The following is a 22,720-nucleotide window of genomic DNA, read 5'->3' as shown; positions in this document are numbered from 1 at the left end:
AAAAACACACACACAGATACTTATTGAATTGTATTTTTTTTCCTTTCTTGAATTAATTTCATGTCAAACAGATGTAAACACGTATGTCAGTTTGGAGGTTATTTGGTGGAGAATTAACCGCAAACAGGATGAGTTTGAAGTTCAAGCCGATTCATATATTCTTTAAAATACATTCAAATCAAATAAAGCTCATTTAAGTCTAATGATAATTTTCCCCCCTTTGAATATATTTACCCTGAATTATTGATAAAATTTCCTCCTTCCTAAGAACATAATAGAATTTCTTCCTTGTTCCTGCTTCCAACCCAGTCATCAAATATCTTCTTATTATATAAGTATGCGTGTGTATGTATGTCGTCGTCGTCATTATTGATATTTGATGCCATTGTTGACAATGATGTTGCATTGTTGTCATCATTGCCGCACATGATATATATGTCGTAGTTTCTCATAAGAACATCCTAATTTAGAAGGTCATGAATTTTCATAAATTGCCAAGAGTATTGACAATTTCCTTCAAAACTAGAAAGAGAGAGAGAGTGAGAGTGGGTGTGTGCAGTAAAAAATTGCATAAAATGCTGTATGAGGAAGACACACAAAAAAAAACACACTCATACATATGTATGAATAAATGCATGTCAGTATGTTATTGTCATTGTATTTTGTGTCATGTAACAGCTGCTGTTGCTGCAGCTGAAATTGTTCACATGCCATGAAAAAGAAAAATACATTTATTGGGGCATATTAGACTTTGATTAATTTTATATGTAGATTTGCTTGTGTATTGGAGGGTAGTATAGGGTTGAGGATTTAGCTATTTAGAGAAGTTCAATAGGAGGATTTATATACAATTTATAAAAAAAATATATATAATGTCTTCTTTAAAAGGTCTAAAAGGCTTCAATATAGATCTAGATTCTAGAGATCTTCTATTAGAGGCTTAAAATTCAAAAATTCCCAACGATCTAAATCTCTAAGTACTTTTATGAAAGATCTGCAGTTCTTTGATAAGATAAGAATTAAATAAATGGAAAATATTTTGGAAGACTCTTTTCAAGATCACTCATTTGGAAGATCAAATTCACACCTTTGGCCAGATCAGAATATCTGGAGATCTTTTATGGGATGATATTAAAATATATCTTGATCTTCTCTTAATAATCTTAATAGGTAGATCAAATGAGATACCCATTTCCCCTATAGAGCTTCATTTGATCTTTTAGATGAGAATCAAAAAAAGAATATAAGGAGATCTTATAGGGGAATATTAAGAAAAAGTTTAAGATACGTCACGGAAAGATTGAGGGTAAATTAAAAATATTGGTTTCCAACTAGATCTTCCCCATACCTTCTGATATAAAATCTGAACATCCACAAAATCTCTCTTTAGATGCTCATATAAAAGATTATTTGATAAAAAAAAATTAAAGAAAAAAAAAAATACTATGGAAAAGCTCTAAATTTTCTGAGAGAATATATTTTGATCTTCTGACCGAATGCTTGCTGAACTCACAAATAAAAAGTAGAAGATCTGTTCATATTCTGCGAGAGCTCTGCCGATATTCTAATAGAAGATTACTAGGAGAGGAGGTCATTGTATCCTCTAAGTGAAGATCGGTGCATCGTATGCGAGAAAATCTATGGATCTTCTAAGAGAAGTTCTGTGGATATTCTTGGATCTTCTCTGAGAGAATATGTGTCGATTTGTGGATATTCGGAGTGAAGTTTATTGGATTTACTGAGTTTAACTTTGTGGATCTTCTGAAAGGAGGTCCATATATCATCTGAGAGAAGGTGTGTCAAAAAAAGAGAATATGATCAGATGATCAGACATGGTATGTGGATCTTCCAAGAGATGATCTGGGAATCTTCTGAGAGGAAATCTAAGCATCTTCAAATTAAATTTTAAAGATCTTCTGAAAAAAGATATTTAAATCTTCTAAGAGAGGATATACGATTTTTTTAAATAAGATTTTTTTTTTGCCTTTTGGGATAAGATATGTAGATCTGGAACCTAGGGGAAGATATGTGACTAGATATGAGAAAAGCCTCTTGAACTTTTATGGAATGTTCTATTGATATTCTGAGAAAAAATCTGCTTAGTTGTAGGAGACAATCTGTGGTGCATCTGAGAGAAAGCCTAGGAGATCTGAACGAAGGAGAAAACGCCTAAGAATCTCCTGATGGAAGGTCAGTGGATCTCCTGAAAGAAGGCTTCTGTATTTCCTGGAAGAAGAATTGCAGTAGAGAGAAGATCTGTGGATCTTCTGAATGAAGATTAGTAGATCTTCTGAGAGGAGATTTGGGGATTTTCTTAAAAGAGAACAGATCATCAGATCTTAGAGAAAATCTGTGGATACTCTGAGCGAAGATTTGTGGATATTTTGAGAGAAATTCTGTGGATTTTCTAGAAAAAGGTCACTGGCACTTCTGGGAGATATCTGTCTAGTTTCTTAGAAAAAATCTTTTTATTTCCCCATGAACGATCTCTCAATCTTCTCACAGAAGGATCAATAGATCTCCTAAGAGAAGTTCTGTATAATTTCTGGGAGAAGATCTGCAGGACTTCAGAATGAACATCTTTGGATCTTCTAAGAAAATACCATTGGCACTTCTGGGAAAGATTTGTGGATCTTCTGAGACAAGGCTTATGGATCTTCAGAGAGAAGATTTGTGGGTCTTCTGGGAGAAGATCTGCTGGACTTCAGATTGAACAACTTTGGATCTTCAAAGAAAATACCATTGGCACTTCTGGATAAGATTTATGGATCTTCTGAAAGAAGACTTTTGTATCTTCCGAAAGAAGATTTGTGGGTCTTCTGGGAGATGATCTGCAGGACTTGAGATTGAACATATTTGGATCTTCTAAGAAAAAACCATTAGCACTTCTGGGAAAGATTTGTGGATCTTCTTTGTGGGTCTTATAAGATAAGATCTGATGACCTTCTTAGAGAATATCTGTGGATCCTCTGAGCGAAGATTTGTGGATATATTTGATAGAAATTCTGTGGATCTTGTAGGAAAAGCCACTGGCACGTCTGGGAGAAATCTGTGGATTTTCTTAAAGAATATCTGTTTATTTTCCCATGGACGATCTCTTGATCTTCTCAGAGAAGATCAGTTGTCCTTATGACAGAAGATCAGTGGATCTCCTGAGATATCTGTGGATCTTCATAGAAATTACCAGTAACACTACTGGGAGAGATCTGTGAATGTTCTGGGAGATGATTTGAAGTTATTTTAAGAAAAGATTTTATGATTTTCTGAGAGAACTTTTGTGGATCTTCTGAGCGAAGAAAAAGCCCATTGGCACTTCAGGGAGAGATATATGGATCTTGTGAGAGAAAATCTGTTTATTTTTCCATGAATGATATATCGATCTTCTCACAGCAGATCAGTTGTCCTTATGATCTTCTATAGATCAGTGGACCTCCTGAGAAAAGATCTGTGGGACTTCTGAGTAGTAGAACGTCTGATAAACAAACTATGGATTGTCTTAGAGATTACCAAAGAAAAATCCTGTGTTGATCGACAATTCTTTTCCTAGATTATCTTGTGACCAATAATTCCATATTCGATATGAAATCTTCTATTACTACCCATAACCATTTTCTAATTTCATTTCTCTACTCCCTTCTCCACCCTCGCATCCAAAATAAAATATTTCACTTGTCAAGATTTTCCACTCTGTTACACCAACTTTCTTTGATGCCAGTTTGCTATTTTTCCAAAAAGAAAAAAAAAAGATGTGTACATTCGTCGAATTCTCCTCTTTTTGTTTCAATTTGTAGGTGATGATGTGTAAAAGGGAATGTCAATTGCATTTCTTTTGGAGAAAAAAAAACAAAACAACAAAAAAAAACACAAAAAAACAACACATTCTCTTTTGCAACAGTGCAACAGATTCCTTTGCAACACATAAAACGGGTCAAGTGGAATTACGTCTTTTTTGTGTCAACCTAGAATATTTAAGAAGGAAAAATGATTTGAAAAAAAAAAAATCAACAAAAAAAGAAACCGATGTGTTGGAAAAGTGAAAATGTATTGGAATGTGCCAAAAGTGAAACAAAGTTGTTTTCTTCATTTGTAAAGGTAATGATGTTGGAAAAGTTAATAGATAATAATGTGAGGTTTTTGAGTTCTTCAAGTGTGCAAAATTAGGAATCTTTGGAAAAGAAAGTCAGATGAAGTATAAGGAGTCTAGAGGATGTAATTGCATTTTTATACCCTCCACCTTGGAAAGGAGGATATATTAACTTTGTCATTCCGTTTGTAACATCCTTAAATATTCGTCTTAGACCCCATAAAGTATTTATATTCATAATCAGCATAAAATTCTAAGTCGATTTAACGATGTCCGTCTGTCCGTCTGTCTGTCTGTCTGTCTGTCCGTCTGTCTGTCTGTTGAAATCACGATACAGCCCACATTATTTGACGTAGAGCGCCAAAATTTAGCAGAGCTATTTGCATTGTGTCTAGGATGGTTGGTATTGAAAATGAGATATATCGGTCCACGTTCTGGTATAGTCCCCATATAACGGTACATCCCGATATTCGGTATTTTGATGATTTATGCCACATTTTTTCACGGATTTGTCTGGAAATTGGTATTTGTAGGTCATAACGGGTCCCTGAGCGTGTGGCAAAACATTGCATATATAGGTCCACGTTGTGGTATAGCCCCCATATAAAGGTACCTCCCGATATTCGGTATTTTAGTTTTTTTTTGCCACATTTTTTTACGGATTTGTCTAAAAATTGGTATTTGTGGGTCATAATGGTTTCCAGCTCCGGTGGCGAAACATTGCATGTATGGGTCCATGATTTGGTATAGCCCCCATATAACGGTACCTCCCGATATTCGGTAATTTGATGATTTTTGCAACCTTTTTTCACGGATTTGTCTGAAAATTGGTATTTGTGGGTCATAATGGGTCCTGGTTCGTGTAGCGAAACATTGTAATTATAGGTCCACGTTTTGGTGTAGCCCCTATATAACGGTACCTGCCGATATTCGGCATTTTAATGGTTTTTGCCAAATTTCTTCTAATGTTTCTTTTACCCTAAGGTGGAGGGTATTAAAAGTTTGGCCCGGCCGAACTTAATGTTTTTTTACTTGTTTAACGAAAAATTGGTATAAGATTATATTTTGTTTACTATAAAAAATTAATATTTTTTGTTGTCTTTATTACCTAAAATATTTCAATATTTTATCTCTTTGTTTCCTCTCATCCCAATAAATCTTTGCCATTTTTTAGAGCGAGATTTTTCCATCTTTTTCCAAAGACAGCTCTCAAAATTGTTTGCAGTTGCAAAAAAAAAAAAAAGAAACTACAACAAAAGCACAATCATTTTAACGATGATTGATTGAGTAATCGATGGATTGATGGCTCTATTTAAACGTTTGATGTTGTAGTAGTTGCTGCCGCTGCTGCTGCTGCAGGGAGAATATGGCCGAAATTGATAGAAGGATTTGTTGAGATGGAAAATTTGCATGTTCTTCTCCCCACTGGAGAGGGGTGATAGAGAGAATATTCTTTCTTTGAAAATTTATGCTAATTAATTGAAATGATTTTGTTTTGTTTACCCCATTTGGTTTTCAGAGTTCGTTTTATATTCTATGGCTGATAAGCACATGAAGACAAACATATGTATGTGTTTCTATATGAGTAAATACATGTGTGTGTATTTTGCAAAATTGATTAGATGTTTAGATTTAAATTTGCAATTAGATTGACACTGAATTCAAACAGGGGTTTTTCTTTATCAATAAGATGTTAGTATTGAATAGTGGGATGGTATTCAATGGATTAGTTTGTTATAGAAGATGTGTTCAATACTTTTTCTGTAATTAAGATTTGGAATTTTTATAAAATTTTATTTAAAAACAGACTGCAGTTTTTTTCTCTCTTGTTTTTGTTCAATGGCAGTAAACTTAATAGGTTTTACACTGTCTTCGTTTGGGTTTCTTTGAATTTCAAATCACAATAAGTTACTTAGATCGCAACGTTTATGGGCAGATGGGCTTACTAGTTAACCTTATAAAAGTCTTGATCTCCATGCTTTCTTTTATTAATGTTTCCATATCAAATTTGCATAATTCAAATATTATATATTCTAATTACCTTATTACATTTCCAGTCTCAGACCTATATATTATTCAAAAGTAAAAAAAAAAAAGTTGGCTTCCTTATTCATCAAACTTCCGTTTTTATTCAAATTATTTGAAAACCTGTTGCAATATTTCATGACAAATTTTAATCACCTGCTGAAATTGTATACTTCTTTTACCTGATATACTAAATTTTTTTGGCGTAGTGGGAAGGTCTTCCGTTGGATAATGGATGTTAATGTTTCAATACAGAGGTCATGGAAAGATTTTAAAATAAATTCTAAAGGATTTTAAAAAATGTTCGCTTGATGAACTCTTTTCAGGGGTCTTAACAGCTGATATTTGCTCTCCACTAGTATTAATCGACCGTGACAGCTAACTAAATACAGAATATTATAACGAAAATATTCTGGAGGTTGTATTAAAGCCTTGGGCACGCAAAGATTTTGGCCGCAGACCTTGGACATTCCAACAGGACTCAGCACCATCGCACTCAGCACGCGCCACCCAAGAACGGTTACAAAATGAGGTTCCTCGCTTCATTTTCAGCGCACAATGGCCACCAAAATCTCCGAATACCAATCCACTGGAATATTGTGTCTGGGGTATTTTGGAAAGTAAGTGTCGATCACCCCAAGCAAGTGCTTCCCAGGAAATGGGCGTGTGACGGTTTCATTGCCGTTTGAAGGCCATAATTCGTACCAAAGATGACCAATTCGAACAAATCTAAACTTATTCTAAAATTTGATGCTATTTCCGACATTTTTGCTTTCATTTAATAAAGTTTAAAAAAAATATATAAAAATTATAGTCAAACGCCATTTGGTGCAGCTTTTTATCCCACCCTCTAATTTGTCTATTCTTGAGGGGAGGCTTTCAAAATATATATTGGAGATCTTCGACAGATATTTTACCGAATACAGAGCTTATATATATAGAAGCTCTGCGAAATTATTTTATAGGCAAAACCCCTTCCAAATGGGCTTACAGAGATAAAGTGTCTTCTAGAGTTATGGAACCTTAAAGTGGGGATTTAAATGATGTTCTTCAAACGTTGCTTATGGCTTTGTCACCTTTGTCATATGTTCTGCAGAGAGGAGAGTCTCTAAAGTATTCTATAGATACAGGACCTTCTAAATGTCTAATATATCATTTTCTAAGTAGAAAACTGTCAAGGAGTTTCTAAAAATAGATGACCCTCTGGAGGTATTATATATTGAAGGCCTCCACAAAGACGTCTATAGCAGAAAAACTCTCTAAGTCCATCCCAAAAAGAAGGATTTAAAACGAATTGTGTGAAAATAACACATTCTCGAAGCCTATGGAAAGGAGACCTTCTAAATACAAATTGAAGATCTTTAAAATATAGAGACTCAATCCTATATAGATCCCCACAGGTAGAAGGCCTTCTACAGATAGAAGAACCTTAAATGTTTTTTTTTTTAAAGAAAGAAGACTTTCAAAAAAACATTCGGAGATAGGATTTCTTTTAGAAGCAGGAGACCGTGAAAACTTCTTACAGTGGGTATATGTATAGGGGGTAGAAAACTGTCAAAGGTGGTAGAAACCTGTTGAAGGGTCTCCTATAGTTAGAAGACCTCCAAATGGTTTTCTAAGGACAGATGACCTTCCAAAGACCATTTAGGGTACATTTTGCCTTCAAAGTTTCGAAAAGGCTTTAATAATAGAAGACCTTCAAAATGTCTTCTATGGGTAAAAGACCAAAAAAAATAGTTCCTATGCATTTTTAAAGATCTTCCATTCTATAGATAGAAAAACCCTAAAATGTATGACCATAACCTTACTTTTCAGACAATTGGCATTGTAATTTGTTTTAATTTTTCTCATGGCGAAGGGTACAAAAAGTCAGACCCGACCCCAACTTAACTTCGTTTTTATTTATTTTCTATCAGACATTCATCGCGAACCGGAAAAAAGCTGCTGCATTATTTCTGCACTGGACCAGTTTATTTTCGCCTATCTAAAATGAAGCAGCGCGGATATGGTTGCTTTTGTGAGTATTTTTAAGCTTCTACATGGTATCACTGATAAAGTGAGTCTTTGCCAAAAAATTTGGCTTGTATTTAATTTCGGCACTTTTAAGCTGCTACGTCATTAAGTAATTCCCGCTTATCTGCCGAATAAATGGAACAGCGTTCATAAACTTTTTAAATATTTTTTTTTTTATTTTTTAATAGATTTCAATACGTCTTGGCTACTTAAACAATCCGGAATATACACAAAATGTTTCCAGTTGGCAGACTAATTATTTAATTTGAAAATTAGAACCGGCACCAGAACTAGTTTTTATAACTAAAGAAAGGGTGATTTCGCCAAATCATGCAGAATTTGGGAATCATGTTATCAGTTTCAAATTTTTGCTTGAAGAGATCGCTTAGGGAGATAAACGCCATACGTACATTGTGTAGGTATTTTGTTAGACAATTTTTTTGCAATATTTAATTTATTTGACTATTCCAAATGGGTATACTTCCCCACCCAAACCTTTTGCTCGTGTGACGTTTTCAATAAAGAAATAAAAATAAGCCTTTAAGTTCATTCCGTCAGTCATCCCTTTCAATTGAAACGGTACAGACATTCTTTTTGGCGCGCCAGCAGTTACAAACTCACTAACGCTAACGAAATGATATTAATCAAGACAAGTTTAATAATTTTATTATTATGCATAGCCGCTGTGTTTTGTGCCCCCTCCGATTCGGACAAAATGAAGGAGATACGCAAATTACCGGAAGTTCATGGCGAAAAATTCTATTATTTTGGATTTGGCAGTAATATGTTGACCAAACGCATTCACATACAAAATCCAACGGCAGTGAAAATTGGACCGGGGAAATTGGAGGTAAGTTGGAGGAGGGGAGAGAAAAATGGGTATAAAAAATGGGGTTTGAAATGTTGGATTCTGTCTCTCATTCTGTGTTTTGTGGTAATTTTTGTCATTAAAATCTCAGGGAATGGTTTACTGGAGCTTTACAAATATTGAGAAAAGTGTCCTGAATTGACAATTATTGCTATGTTCCAGAACCTGCAAGAATCTACTAGTTTTGCATTTTTTTTTTTTTTGATATCATAAAGGAAAGGGAATTAAGTTTATCCCAGATCTGGAGCAGACCATATATCTGCACCAATTATATCTCCCTACAATCTAAGTATCTATTCGGCTAAGGGCCATCTCAGCCCATTCCTTAATGAAAAAAAAAAAACAAATTACGTTATCCTCCCCATTTGTCTTTACAAAAATTTTATTTTCTGTTACAGAACTATCGCTTGGATTTCAATGATTACTCTGGAAACTGGGATGGAGCCCCAGCCACAATTGTGCCACATGAAAATCGGACCGTTTGGGGTACAGTGTGGGAAATCGATTTGTCCAATCTGGATGACATTGATCAGTGAGTGGATATTGACTTTCTTAGTATCTTTATATACTCATCTCTCATTCTCTCCCTCTCTTTCCCCTCCAGCCAAGAAGGCGTCCACGAGGGCATGTACGAGGCTAAAAGTGTACCAGTAACCTTGAAATCAAACAACGAAGTTATCATGTCACGAGCCTATCTATTAACAGAACAACCTGAAAGTGATTTTGAAGCAATGTCAATGCAAGAGATTCCTGCCAAGAGATTGCCCTCCAAAACGTACATCCAGTGTTTGGTGAAAGGTGCCGTAGAATCGGAAATTGATGGTGAATATGTGGAATGGCTGAAGTCCTTGAAGCATAATGGCAAGGTGGCTGAGAAAATGTCAAATTATTTGGAATTAGCAAATATTGAATTGAAATCGTAGGAGTATTAAAACTGTTTGGTGGATAGTGAAATAAATCGTATGTTGTGATCGATCGAAACCGGTGTTATATTTTCCATATTCTGGGGATGTTATTCTATCCACTGAAGACATGAAAAAGGTCCTCCACTCATTTTATCTTAAAAATAACATCAAAATGCTGTCTTGTCAATAGAAGTACTCTGAAACGACTTCTGTATACAGAACACCTGCGGAGAAACTCTAAAAGGTATCCACCCTACGGAAGCTCTCTGATGAGTTATTTGGCCTCAAGAAGATCTGAGGAAGTCCAATGTAAAGCAATAGTTCTAAGAAAATATATGAAGGTCTCTAATCTACCAAAGACCACTGGAAAATTCTTCATCTACAGAATACACAGAACGCAGGATAATCTTCCATCTGTATAAACGCTTGGATAGTATTCTATCCATTTTTTTTTTTAATTTTATTGAATGAAAATAAAAAATGTCGGAAATAGCATCAAATTTTAGAATAAGATTAGAATAACTTTGGTCACCAATCGGCCAATGAAACCGTCACACGCTGCCCGAATGTTGCTCTGCGGTATTTTGGCCCATTCCCGGCGAAACGCTTGCTTGAGGTGATCGACACTTTGGTATTTTTTAGTGCCAACCTTGCTTTCCAAAATACTCCAGACACAATAGTCCAACGGATTGGTATCCGGAGGTTTTGGTGGCCACTGTGCGCTGGAAATGAAGCGAGGAACCTCATTTTGTAATCATTCTTGGGTGGCGCATGCTGAGTCCTGTTGGAATGTCCAAGGCCAAAATGTTTGCTTGGGCCTTTAATACACCCTCCAGAATATTTTCGAGATAATATTCGGCATTTATTCCATTTATTCTGATGCCATGGTCGATTAATACGAGCGGAGAGTGATCATCGGCTGTTATGGAGGCCCACACCCACACCATCACCATGGCCGGCGCTTGAGTCCTGGTTGTGAACCGAAGGTGCACATTTTCAGCTGACCTCTTTGGAATCATTTTGTTTGTTTACAAACTGCTGGACAACGAATGTTTTCTCATCGGAGGCGGAGAAACCCAAATTCGGCAGTTCATCACGTTCACCCAGAGAAGCAACTCTTTAGCTCTTTTCAGTCTATTTTCTTTCTGTTGCTGTGTAAGTTCTTGCACTGTTTGGAATTTCAATGACTTTACCCTGAGCTCATTTTTAAATATTTGCGGAATGGAATATTGCGGTATATTCAACTCATGAGCCATTTTTCGGCCACTGCGACGCGGTTTTCGATCAAGTCGCTTCTTTACTTTTCGAACCATTTCTGCTGATATTGCTGTTTTCTTCCGTCAACTTCCTTGACGTCGGGCTACACTACCAGCATCACGGTAACGAGCGATGGTACGAGACACAAAATATTTATTCACATTTAAATGCTGGAGTCCTCTAACGATAGCCACTTGTGGTTTTCCAGCCAAATATAAAGAAATCACACTATCACGCTTGAATTCCACGACGAATAACTTTTTTTCTGGAAAATTCTCACCAAATTGCTTTTGTACGTTTGTAAACAATATAATGAGTTGTCACTGGAAAAATTTTAACAGCTGTCGGATGAGTGACGTAGAAATAACAGTAGTCAGTCTGGTTGCAGTTATTTCATCTTACCCTGTATTTCTTAGGCCAAACTCTTTTAAGCATTTATATATGCTTGACCCTAATATTTTGAGATATATTCTGCAACTTTTTAGAGAGAGCTCTGAAAATTGATAGAGAGTTTTGGGTCATCTTGACCGAATTTTTAGTAAAGTCACTATATGAGACTCAGAATTCAATATTTTTTAGTTTTAGTCACAATTTTCCCTTTTTACCACATTTTGGTATTTTTGGATTTTTCCATGTGTCGTTGGTTTTTAAAATGGGTCATTTTGATCCACTTTTTAATAAAGTTCTTATATGAGGGTAGACCCAGATTTCAATATGTTTTCGTTTTAGTCACAATTTCCCTTTTTCACCACTTTTCGGTATTTTAAGTTCTTATTCTGTAAAAACGCTCCTACCAAAAATAATATCAATATGGGTGCAAGTTTTGGCACATCCCTAATATAAAGAGTACCTATAGATACCATAAAGATGGAAATTCCGGGGTCTTGGCCAAATTCACGAATTCCAAGGAATCTCATACCTAAAATTTCAAAAAGTGTTGAACATGTGAGGTGTAAACTTACTACCTCTACTTAGACCTTTCAAAGCACCGATAAATGTGTCTGCTTTTAGCTCTATTTTCATGTTCCACTGAATTTGTCCAGTTATTGTTCTTTTCACACACACTCGTATTTATAATGACAATACCGTTTGTTGTTTAAATGCATTGGTTTGTTTGTATATGGGTGTGAAAAATGGCTGTGGTTGCCATTTCGTTGGAATATTGCGGAACATTTTGAATTGAGATTTTCAAAAGCTTCCTAGTATAGATGAGGACGTATAAATACGAGTGAGTGAGGATATATAAATTCAAGTGAATTGAATTGAGCTTCAAATCTTCAGTGTGAACCGTGTTAAGAGGCCATGTGTGAATTTGAAAATAATCTAAAGAAACCATCGTTTTATTTGGAATAACTCGCATCAGGAAATAAAAACTGTCTAGGTTAAGTCCGAATTTTGTAAGAATATTAAAAAGAAAATATTTTTAATTTCATGTTTTTCGGAGCATGAAAGTGTTTTCTTTTTCATTTAAAATCTTATAACACTTATTCCAACTATAAATGGCATCAAAAACTTTTCCAGTTAAAGATTGATTTTTTTTAATTTTATCTTTCCAGTATTTGGTTAAATAATACTTTAAAAGTTATCACATTGTATCTTTGGTTCGTGAGATTACATTTTTTCCTCAACTAAGTTATACAATTCAATACCATCCAGTTCCAGCTCAAATTCAAAACGTTCAGCAGTATTACCATTGTGGGGTATATGCATTAACCAATCGACGTATTCGAAGGGTATTTCACTTTCAATTGCTCCCTTGACCAAACTTTTCAGGTATGTCGACGAAGCTAAACGATCCTGGGGTATTTCATTGGTCGACAGTGAATGTAAATTTGTGTCCGGTTGTTCAACCAATTGATAGGCTCGACATTCCACCATGGTGTCCAGAGGAGGGCAATAGACCGAAACTGTAATGGGAGTGTAGATACCCTGATGGACACCTTCTTGACTGCAAAAAATGGATTTTTAAATGGTCTTCTTTCATGAATTTAGAGATTTTTATACTTATCCAAATGTTCCTTATCCGATTCATCCAACTCCCATATGGCCCCCCAAACATGCTCTCCCTTGTTGGCTACTATTGTGGCACAGGCTCCATACCATCTGTCCGTGAACAGATTGAAATCCAAGCGGAAATTCTAAAATAAATTTTTATTTAAAATTTGTTTACGATTCCATTTTTATACCCTCCAATATAGCATGGAGGGTACATTAATTTTGTCATTTCGTTTGTAACATATCGAAATTTTAAAAATTTTAATTTTTTTTAATTTTTAAATTTTAGACCCCACAAAATATATATATTCTGGATCAGCATAAAATTCTATGTCGCTTTAGCAATGTCCGTCCGTCTGTGGAAATCACTCTAGCTTCCGAACGAAATAAAGTAAATTGATCAAAATTTATTCAAATGTGTATTATGTCTGCTTTTGGTATCGAAAATGGGCCATGTAGGTCCACGTATTCCTATAGCCCCCATATAACTGTACCTCCCGATATTCGGTATTTTGATTATTTTAGCGACAATATACATCGGAATTGTTTCGAATTTGATATCTGAAGTGCGAAATGGATACTGAAGCCTAAGACAGAAAATTTTCTGTTCAGGTCCAGCCCCCATATAACGGTACCTCCCGATATTCGGTATTTTGATGATTATAGAGACATTATTCACCGGAACTATTTCAAATTAGGTATTTAAAATTCGTAATGGATACTACAGCCTATGACAGACAATAACCCGTGCGTGTCCACGTCTTCGTATAGCCCCCATATAACAATACCTCCCGATATTCGGTATTTTGATGATTTTAGCGATATTTTTTACCGGAATTATTTCAAATTTTGTATTTGAAGTTCGTAATGGATACAACAGCCTATGCCAGAAAATTATCTGTACAGGTCCACGTTTTGTAACCCCCATGGTACCTCCCTATATTCGGTATTTTGATGATTTTAGCAACATTATAAACAGATTTTTTTTTTTTATTTTCGCATTTGAATATTTTAATAGCTTATGACAGAAGATGCCTATGTACGTCGTCGTATAGACCCTAATATACGGCTACATTCGGTATTTTTAAGATTTTAGCCGGATTTTAACCTTTTTTTTTAAAAATTGCCAAATTTGTACCAAATGGTGAAGGGTATACAAAGTTCGGCCCGGCCGAACTTACAGCTTTTTACTTGTTTCACCAAAACTCACCTCCAATTTACCGGGACCAATTCGCACGGCCGTAGGATTTTGTAGGTGTAAACGTTTACTCAGCATATTACTGCCGAACCCAAAGTAATAAAACTTGGCAGCCATGGCAGAGATGGATGTCTGAACTAAAATCACGTATAACAAAAAGTTCATTTTACTTAAATAAAAGCTTGGAATGAAAGCTTTTTGTTCAACCACAGCTGTTGGTTATTTTATTTGTTTTTTTTTTTTTAATTTGTTGTTGTTATATCATTATAAATAACAACAACTGAGTAATTTACTCTTTACTTAATTTTTGTGATTATTTCTTATCAACAAAAACGGGGGAAAAAAAACAACAACTGCACAAACAAATTGATGGTCGGCACTTTTGTTGGCAAATAAGTTGTGTTCATATGAAAATACGCTAATGAATTGTTAGATGATTATTATTTTATTAAAAATTCTGTATTATTATTTTATTGTTAATATTTTACTTATTTAATTTTAACACTTTTCTCCTTTTTTGTTTTTGTTTATTTTAATGACTCTCGGGTCACACCTTAAAATGTTTGCTCACAAATAAACCGCTTGGCTATGACTTTTGAACGCTAATTAATTTTTTGTTGAACCTAAGCAAAGCACCACAAACTTGGATGTCATTTGTCAGAGGCGATAAGCAATGATGGATCTGCGAAAAAAATGTGTTGTCAACTGGTGAAAAGGCAAAAAAAAAGTTGTCAAATTTATTTTCTTTCTATTAGCTCTTTATCTTAGCAACTTATCGCTTCTGCTGGTTTAAGCCAACTGCAGGCGCTAAGCGAATTTGCAGACAATTTTAAGGGCAAAGATAACACGATTTCATATGAATATTATTTTCGTCTCATAACTAAATCTGGCACAAGATTAAACGAGCCAAGCAAAGGAATATATGTCATGATTATGCTTCCGCAATAATCTGTCACTGTAAGGGAATTAATAAGTGTTACAATCTTTATATATATTTTTATCAGTTTATTCTGGTGCATATTGACGTATGTATTTTGTTGGGAGAATGTTATATTTTGGGGCTGTTATATTTTGGTGAATGAAAGCGAAAGTTTATTGCTCTCCAGCTAGAGATATTGATAACTACAAATATTGATTACACTGTGCAACAAAATACAAACATAATTCCTGAGGGTTTCAAAATACATATTTGGGATGAGGTAAACATGTATATACAGGGTTGCCCATATTCGACGGACCCATCTGGCAACGCCATAACTTTTGACAGAGATGTCACATCGCGTTTGAAGCGTCAGTCCAAGCAGATTTTTACCATGAACCAATACACGCCACGCGAGCGCTCTGAAATCGTTGAAATTTACATTCAACAGAAGAAGCGTTTATACGAAAAATTTTCGACTGGTAAGGCTCTTTCTAATCCGAAGAGGCCATATAAAAGTCGACCAAGGCGATCGGCCGGGAATATCGCTGCCGTACGAGCCAGAGGTCCCCAAGAACATCCCAAAAACGCCGTTCTCAGCAGTTGGGCATGGCTCGGTCCACTTTACAACGGATTATTCGCATTGATTTGCATTTGTTCCCGTACAAAATTCAATTGACGCAAAGAATGTTGCCTGCGGACAAGCCTCGTCAATTGGAATGGGCCCAAAGAGTCATCGAAAAAAATATGGGTCCGTCGAATATGGGCAACCCTGTACAGGGTGAGATAAAAAATCTGATATTAAAATTCACAATTCAAATTTTAGAATAAGTTTATGATTTGTCACCTTTGGCACCGCCAATGAAACCGTCACACGCTGCCCGAATATTGCTCTGCGGTATTTTGGCAGATTCCCGGCGCAGCGCTTGCTTGAGGTGATCGACACTTTGGCATTTTTTAGTGCCACCCCTGATTTCGAAAATACTGCATACACAATAGTACAACGCATTGGTATCCTGAGATTTTGGTGGCCGTTGCGAGTGCGATGGTGCTGAGTCCTGTTAAAATGTCCAAGGTCTGCGGCCAAAATGTTTGCATGCCCAAGGCTTTAATACACCCTCCAGAATATTCTCGCGACAATATTCGGCAGTTATTTCGATGCCACGGTCGATTAATACGAGCGGAGAGCGACCATCGGCTGTTGTGGCGGCCCACACTATCACCATGGCCGGCGTTTGAGTTCTGGTGGTCAACCGAAAGTGCAAATTTTCAACTGACCTCTTTGGCAAGTAAACACGATCATTTTGTTTGTTTACAAACTGCTGGACAACAAAAGTTTTCTAATCTGAGAAAACCAAATTCGGCAGTTCACTACTTTCGGTCAAGCAAAGCAACTCTTTAGCTCTTTTGAGTCTATTTTCTTTCTGTTGCGGTGTAAGTTCTTACACTTTTTGGAATTTCAATGGCTTTAGCCGGAGCTCATTTTTCAATATTTGCCGAATAGAATATTGCGATATATTCTGCTCACGATCCATTTTTCGGGCACTGCGACGCGGGTTTCGATCAAGTCGCTTCTTTACTTTTCGAACCATTTCTGCTGATGTTGCTGTTTTCTTCCGCCCACTTCCTTGACGTCAAGCTACGCTACCAGTATCACAGCAACGAGCTATGGTACAAGACACAAAAGATTTATTCACATTTAAATGCTGGAGTGCTCTAACGATAGCCGCCTGTGGTTTTCTCAAAAGAGCTAAAGAGTTGCTTCGCATTGCCGAAAGTGGTGAATTGCCAAATTTTGCGTTCTCCGATAAGAAAACATTCGTTGTCCATTAGTTTGTAAACAAACAAAATGATCGTGTTTACTTGCCAAAGAGGTCCGCTGAAAATGTGCACCTTCAGTTGGCCACCAGAACTCAAGCGCCGAGCGCCGGCCATGACATGGACCTGCATAGGTAACATTTATCATTAGCCATTACAATATTCAAATGCGAAACTAAAAAAAACGTTAATAATGAAGTTAAAATCATCAAAGTGCCGAATATCGCGAGGTTCCGTTATATGGTGGCTATACGAAGACGTAGACCTGCATAGACAATTTTCTGTTTTAGGCTGTACTATCCATTATGAACTTCAGGTACCAAAATTTGAGACAATTCCGGTGAATAATGTCGCTAAAATCATCAAAATACCGAATATCGGAAGGAACCGGTATATGGTGGCTATACGAAGACGTGGACCTGCATAGACAATTTTCTGTCTTAGGCTGTAGTATCCATTGCGAACTTCAAATACCAAATTCGAAACAGTTCCGGTGAATAATGTCGCTAAAATCATCAAAATACCGAATATTGGGAGGTACAGTTATGTGGGGGCTATATGAAAACGTGGTCCTACATGGCCCATTTTCAATTCCAAAAGTCCTGCAGACATAACATATATTTGAGTATAATTTCATAAATCTACAAAATTCGTTCGGAAGCTAGAGTGATTTCCACAGACGGACAGACGAACGGACATCGCTAAATCGACATAGAATTTTATGCTGATCGAGAATATATATACTTTGTGGGGTCTAAAATGTAAAAATTATGGCGTTTGACTTCGTTGCATTTTTTTTATTTCACCCTACATGCGTATATTGTGACAATGAGATGTTGTGGGATGCTGAGTTTAGAAAAAATATAAACAATGGATATAACAATATTTTCCAATGTTGGCATGTTTTTATGGATTTTTTTTGTCTCTATTTCCCTTTGAAACGGACCTACCTTTCAGCTCGAGCCACGGTTGGGACTATTGGTTGCTATTTTTGTCCTTATAAATTGACTTTTGTCAAGAGAGGAAACGCAGTCCGGTTTCTGTCTTAAGAGATTGGAAGATATTGTTTTCCATCCCTGTATGACTTTAATTTAGCTAATCTCCTATTTGTCAGTTGAGTCACCCTGTTTTATAAGTGCCGTAATCCATTTCACAAACTAAATGTATTGGACTCACTTTGACATGAAAAAAGAAGGTTGGCAACATTCTTAGATAATATATCTTGATTCAAAATACGTGATTATTTTGGTGGTGGCAACGCAAGCAATGTGTATTTATTTATCCAGATATGAACCAAACAAAGAGAAAATTTTTTAGATAAATTCAATGATGCCATATCGCACAATAGTTATCCGTGGACTGTGGGTTCTAGGTATGGTTCGCGAACTCACTAGTTATTGTGAAATGCGTATGAAACACTTAGTAAAGACACCAACACTCAATAATATACATTAACAGGGTGGACATTAGATTCATTTGTCATAAATAATACTGAGTAAAGATGGGCCGAAAATGTCTAGCAGTCAGCGATTGGCCGGTAAGAACCTTGCTGAGATTTACAATTACAATAAAAACCTATAAAGCGAAAATTTCTGGAAAGAAGTGGTACTCGAAAATTCAACTGTATTTACTTTGTTGGGATAAACAATTTAGAGAGTAAGGACTGCAGGATAGACCATACCAAACATGGTGCCTTAAAATCTTCATCTTACACATAATTTTCTTGAGGCAATTTTATTCCAATTAAATTAGATATTTGAGATCTCCTTTGTACATTGAAGCTGTAAATGGATATGTATATTTAGTTCTTGTTCTTTGCTATCTGGCCCATCGCATGAGGTATTTAGAATAAGACCAAGACAAGTTAAACAGCTTTGAATTTGTTCCAAATTTTGCTTCATTGGTTTAAAATTGTAGCCTCAGAAAAATTAGATCTCTGCTATAGAATATAATTTTCTTAGAAACAAGTAATTGTTTTATGTTGACGTAGCCAGTAATTAACTGACCCTTTACCGTACTTCCTAATACCCACACGAGAATTGTTAATAATGCGTTAAATATTTTCTCATTCTCCATCCTCTACAAATATGTTCCACAAAAAACTGCAGCAGCAGGAAAACATAAGAAACAATTTTGTGTTTGCCTTTACTCTTCTGAGCAATTAAATTGTAATTTACTTGTCTTACTTAACTTGGACAAAAGAACTTTGAACTTGGCTGGACCTCAAGGTATCTTTTGGTCTTTTGGCCATCAACGTAAGAATAAGTTTTGCGAACAAAGTTTGAATTCAGTTTTCAGTTTTTTTTTTTTTTTTTTTTTTTTTGCTTTGCATACAAATGCTTATTAATTTAAATTTAGCACTCTATGGCCATAAGAAGTGAAGAGTTGCTGGGGAAATGCAATGTTGACTTTTTGCCAAACTCATTCTGGGAAGAGAAAAATAGAAAAAATGGTAACTACTTTTCATAATTTTTGTGTAGAAGTGGCGTTGTTGTTGTTGTTGCTCTTTTGCAGAAGAAATCGACAAGTAGCCAAGTGTTAATTTTCTTTGGAGTTTAAGTAGAAGATATAGTTTTTCATGCCATGGTTTTGTATTCGTAACATCTTAACAACACTCCGAGGAGTTTTGTATTTTTTACAAAAGCAAAACTTTGAACATTGTTGTTACTTTTCCTTACTTCCTTCGCTTACGTTTACTTGGAGTTGTAAACTGCACTTGACCTGTGAGACCAAAAGGGGCACAATGGCGAGACGAAACTTACCAGAATGTGGAATATAATGCATTTGGCTATAATAAAAATGTTCAAAGTGTTAGAATGCAATTTCCAAGTTTGCATAAATATTTGTTTGGCATTTTGGATTTTGCGTTCGATACGGAAAATGCCAAAGGAAAGTGTACAAAGTAATAAAAGTTTTGAGAAATTTAAAATGTATTGTCATTCCTCTAAATGTATTCTAAGATATAATAAAATCTAAAAAAATAAATATTTAATAAAAAAATATCAATTTTTAATTGTCCTCGCAATATAAAGGACATATTTGGCATTTGGTGAAATCATCGAATCACTTATTAAAATAAAAAATACCACACTCATCATACACATTATAAAACATGGTCCAACCATTAAAAATAATGTTAACCTTTGAAATCTAGAGTTTTTTTTTACTTAATTACCCCAGTTATTTCATTTTTTGCAAAAGATAAATAAAATACGGTTAGATCAGATATTTGTGGCGCCCATTTTACGTCGCATCGACAAGGAATTTGCGTTTTTTCGACTTTTCGGATTAGAGAGTAATTGTTTACTACAAGGTCGGCCCATCGATTTTGTCCACTTAGTTAAAATCTGTTCTTTCGGAATCGAATCGGGTTTCATACTTTTCGGCTCCCATAAATCTAATAAAGAAATTCAGCGAATACAGAAATTCAATAACCAAAATTGGTTTTGACCTCTCGACTTTTAGTGCCAAAAGTCTAATAATCGGAAGTCAAATTACGTTTCCCCAATTTGCTCTGAAGTATGAACTATTTAAGCCTATGTAAGGATGATGAAGAGATATGGACTATTGAACACCTTATGTACATATATTTTTCTGAACATTTATTTTATTTAAAAATTGAACCAGTTTTGTCTGTAATTTTGCCAAGGGATTTAAAACCCGCACTCGACCAATTATTCAATCTATCCCGAGAAGATTTTCTTCAGTTTTTTTTTTGTATTTTTACAGCGCCATCTTTAGATGATCTCAAAGGACAGGATGCAGACAATGAAGTGGAATGGTTTTTTTACGGTGGCAACCTATTGAGTAGTAGGCAATGGGGGTGCTTAGACACAATTGTTTGGTAGCGGAATTTCGATGCAGAATAAAAAATAAATTGAGCAGGAGAAAATGGGGGTACATAGCTACGATTGCCAACTTGCGGACAAATTCCTGTTCACTTTGAGAGAAAAAAATAGAAACATTAATTTTTTTTAATTTGAAGCTTATTTTTCTTGAAAGTTTTGATAACGAAGTTCATTGTAAGTCAGGGAATTTAAGTCGATAAATATTTTGTTGCGGAATTTCGGCGCAGAATAAATACAGAAATAGGTAGAAGTTAATGGGGATGCACAATTACCGACTTCCGATGAAACATTTGGAAAAATATGATTTTTTTTATTTAAAGATTTAACGTATCGAGGCACCAATTTGAAAAATATTTTTCTTTATAGTATTGAGGCATGAAGCTTATTTTTGGTCGGAGAATTCTAGCCGATATATTTAAGGACTTAGAAAAGAGCGGGAGTGGCATCACAATTCTAAATCAATACATTTTCACCTCTGATCGGAAAACAAATACTTGTAGTTAAACGTCCCTAATCTGAATTTAACCGCAAATAGGTGTTTTCAACATATAATTTAAGCGTTAAATGCAAGTCTGAACCGGTACTCAAATGTAGTTTAAACACATAAGCAATACAACTTCATCACGATTCTCCTCTGTTTCTTTACAGCGCCATCTTTGTTTGATCTCAATAGACAGGAAGCGCACAACGAAGTGCATTAAGTAGGAGGTAATGGGGTTGCTCCGCCACAATTGTGTTACGACGAAATTTCGTTAAAGAATAATGAGTAGGAGAAAATGGGGGTGCGTAATTTCCGAACTTTCGAACTTTTTTTAAATGGTACAATTTTAATTTTGGAGTTAATTTCGCATAAGAGTGTCGAGGTATCAAGCCTTTTAGTCGTAAATTCCTATTCGACACATTTTCGGCGATTAAAAACTAAAAATGAACGAGAGCGACTCTCAATCAATACACTTCCACTTGAACTCCCTTAAACCGAGCTCTACCATTCATAGATGTTTTTGACACATAATTCAATACATAACCGACCGAGCAATACCTAAATTTGCTCCAACAGGATTCTCCCCTATCTATATTTTTAGATTCTTTACAGCGCCATCTGTGAATGATCTCAGTGGACCCCCACCTCAGTGGGGGTGCGTAACCTGCGGCAGAAAATTGGTTCAAAAAACAAAAAAAAAAAAAAAAAAACAAAAAAACATATTATAAAAGTTAAACATATAAATTTTTTAAATTTCGAAGATTTTTTTTAAATATCCAAGCACAAGGTCTTTTGGTCTCAGACTAATTACCGATAAATTTAGGGACGGTTACGCTTTAGTAAGGTAGCGGTTGCGGGCCACTGATTTAACACCAAAGTGCTTTACCTCTGACAGAAAAGTCTTGGTTTTTCTTCATCTTAATTTGCGCTCTGTTTTCAACACATATTTCAATATTTCTCAGTTTCCTCTTGAACCCTCCAGAGGGTCTTTCGAAAGAACACTTATTTCATTTTTTTTTAATATTTAGTTCAATACTCAATTTATGAATGTAGTGTATATATGCCCCTAAGTAAAACAACTTCCTTATTTAAATCTACCATTCATCCTCTTCCCAACAATATTAATTTCATAATTTTTCCATTGCACCCCACCCAAATAAGATTTGTGGTTTTCCAAACAAACAAAGATTCAATTAATCCTCAAAAGTTAGTTTACTTTGAACTCATCATCATCATCAGCCTCATCACAAATATCTTTGCAAAATATTGTGGTTTTAATAAGTTTACCCCTGCACGATAGGCTTTGCTT

The 22,720-nt window shown here is 35.4% G+C and overlaps 2 protein-coding genes across 4 annotated transcripts; one reads left to right on the top strand and one right to left on the bottom strand.

The window, feature by feature from the left end:
* Positions 1-8,370: 8,370 nt before the first annotated feature.
* LOC101889641 (gamma-glutamylcyclotransferase-like) lies at positions 8,371-9,971 on the top strand. Its single transcript, XM_011294518.3, has 4 exons — positions 8,371-8,537; positions 8,803-8,972; positions 9,389-9,522; positions 9,595-9,971. The coding sequence occupies exons 1-4, from the start codon at positions 8,453-8,455 to the stop codon at positions 9,911-9,913; spliced, it is 708 nt and encodes a 235-aa protein (XP_011292820.2). The 5' UTR covers positions 8,371-8,452; the 3' UTR covers positions 9,914-9,971.
* A 2,723-nt stretch (positions 9,972-12,694) lies between these two features.
* Positions 12,695-15,161, bottom strand: LOC101889069 (gamma-glutamylcyclotransferase-like). Of its 3 annotated transcripts, none has more exons than XM_011294519.3 (4): positions 14,834-15,161; positions 14,358-14,482; positions 13,157-13,290; positions 12,695-13,100 (listed from the first exon to the last, which is right to left on the bottom strand). In XM_011294519.3, exons 2-4 carry the CDS (start codon positions 14,460-14,462, stop codon positions 12,764-12,766), a joined length of 576 nt encoding a protein of 191 aa, XP_011292821.1. In that variant the 5' UTR covers positions 14,463-14,482; positions 14,834-15,161; the 3' UTR covers positions 12,695-12,763. The 3 variants fall into 3 exon arrangements, with proteins under 3 accessions (XP_011292821.1, XP_005184303.1, XP_005184301.1); XM_005184246.4 differs by having other exon boundaries at positions 12,696-13,100; positions 14,899-15,161; XM_005184244.4 differs by lacking the exon at positions 14,834-15,161 and having other exon boundaries at positions 12,696-13,100; positions 14,358-14,752.
* Between the last annotated feature and the right edge of the window lie 7,559 nt (positions 15,162-22,720).

Source organism: Musca domestica, unplaced genomic scaffold, assembly GCF_030504385.1.
Source record: "Musca domestica strain aabys unplaced genomic scaffold, Musca_domestica.polishedcontigs.V.1.1 27, whole genome shotgun sequence".
Lineage (NCBI taxonomy): Eukaryota > Metazoa > Arthropoda > Insecta > Diptera > Muscidae > Musca > Musca domestica.
This window is presented reverse-complemented; position numbering and strand designations above follow the sequence as displayed.

Bases quoted from the DNA above. Each gene is read 5' to 3' on its own strand.
- LOC101889641 (XM_011294518.3), top strand. From the start codon at position 8,453: ATGCAGAATTTGGGAATCATGTTATCAGTTTCAAATTTTTGCTTGAAG. The intron at 8,538-8,802 runs GTAGGTATTTTG...TATTATGCATAG, and splicing joins AAACGCCATACGTACATTGT to CCGCTGTGTTTTGTGCCCCC. The intron at 8,973-9,388 runs GTAAGTTGGAGG...TTTCTGTTACAG, and splicing joins TTGGACCGGGGAAATTGGAG to AACTATCGCTTGGATTTCAA.
- LOC101889069 (XM_005184244.4), bottom strand. From the start codon at position 14,510: ATGAACTTTTTGTTATACGTGATTTTAGTTCAGACATCCATCTCTGCC. The intron at 13,291-14,357 runs GTGAGTTTTGGT...AATTTATTTTAG, and splicing joins TTGGTCCCGGTAAATTGGAG to AATTTCCGCTTGGATTTCAA. The intron at 13,101-13,156 runs GTATAAAAATCT...CATTTTTTGCAG, and splicing joins GATAAGGAACATTTGGATAA to TCAAGAAGGTGTCCATCAGG.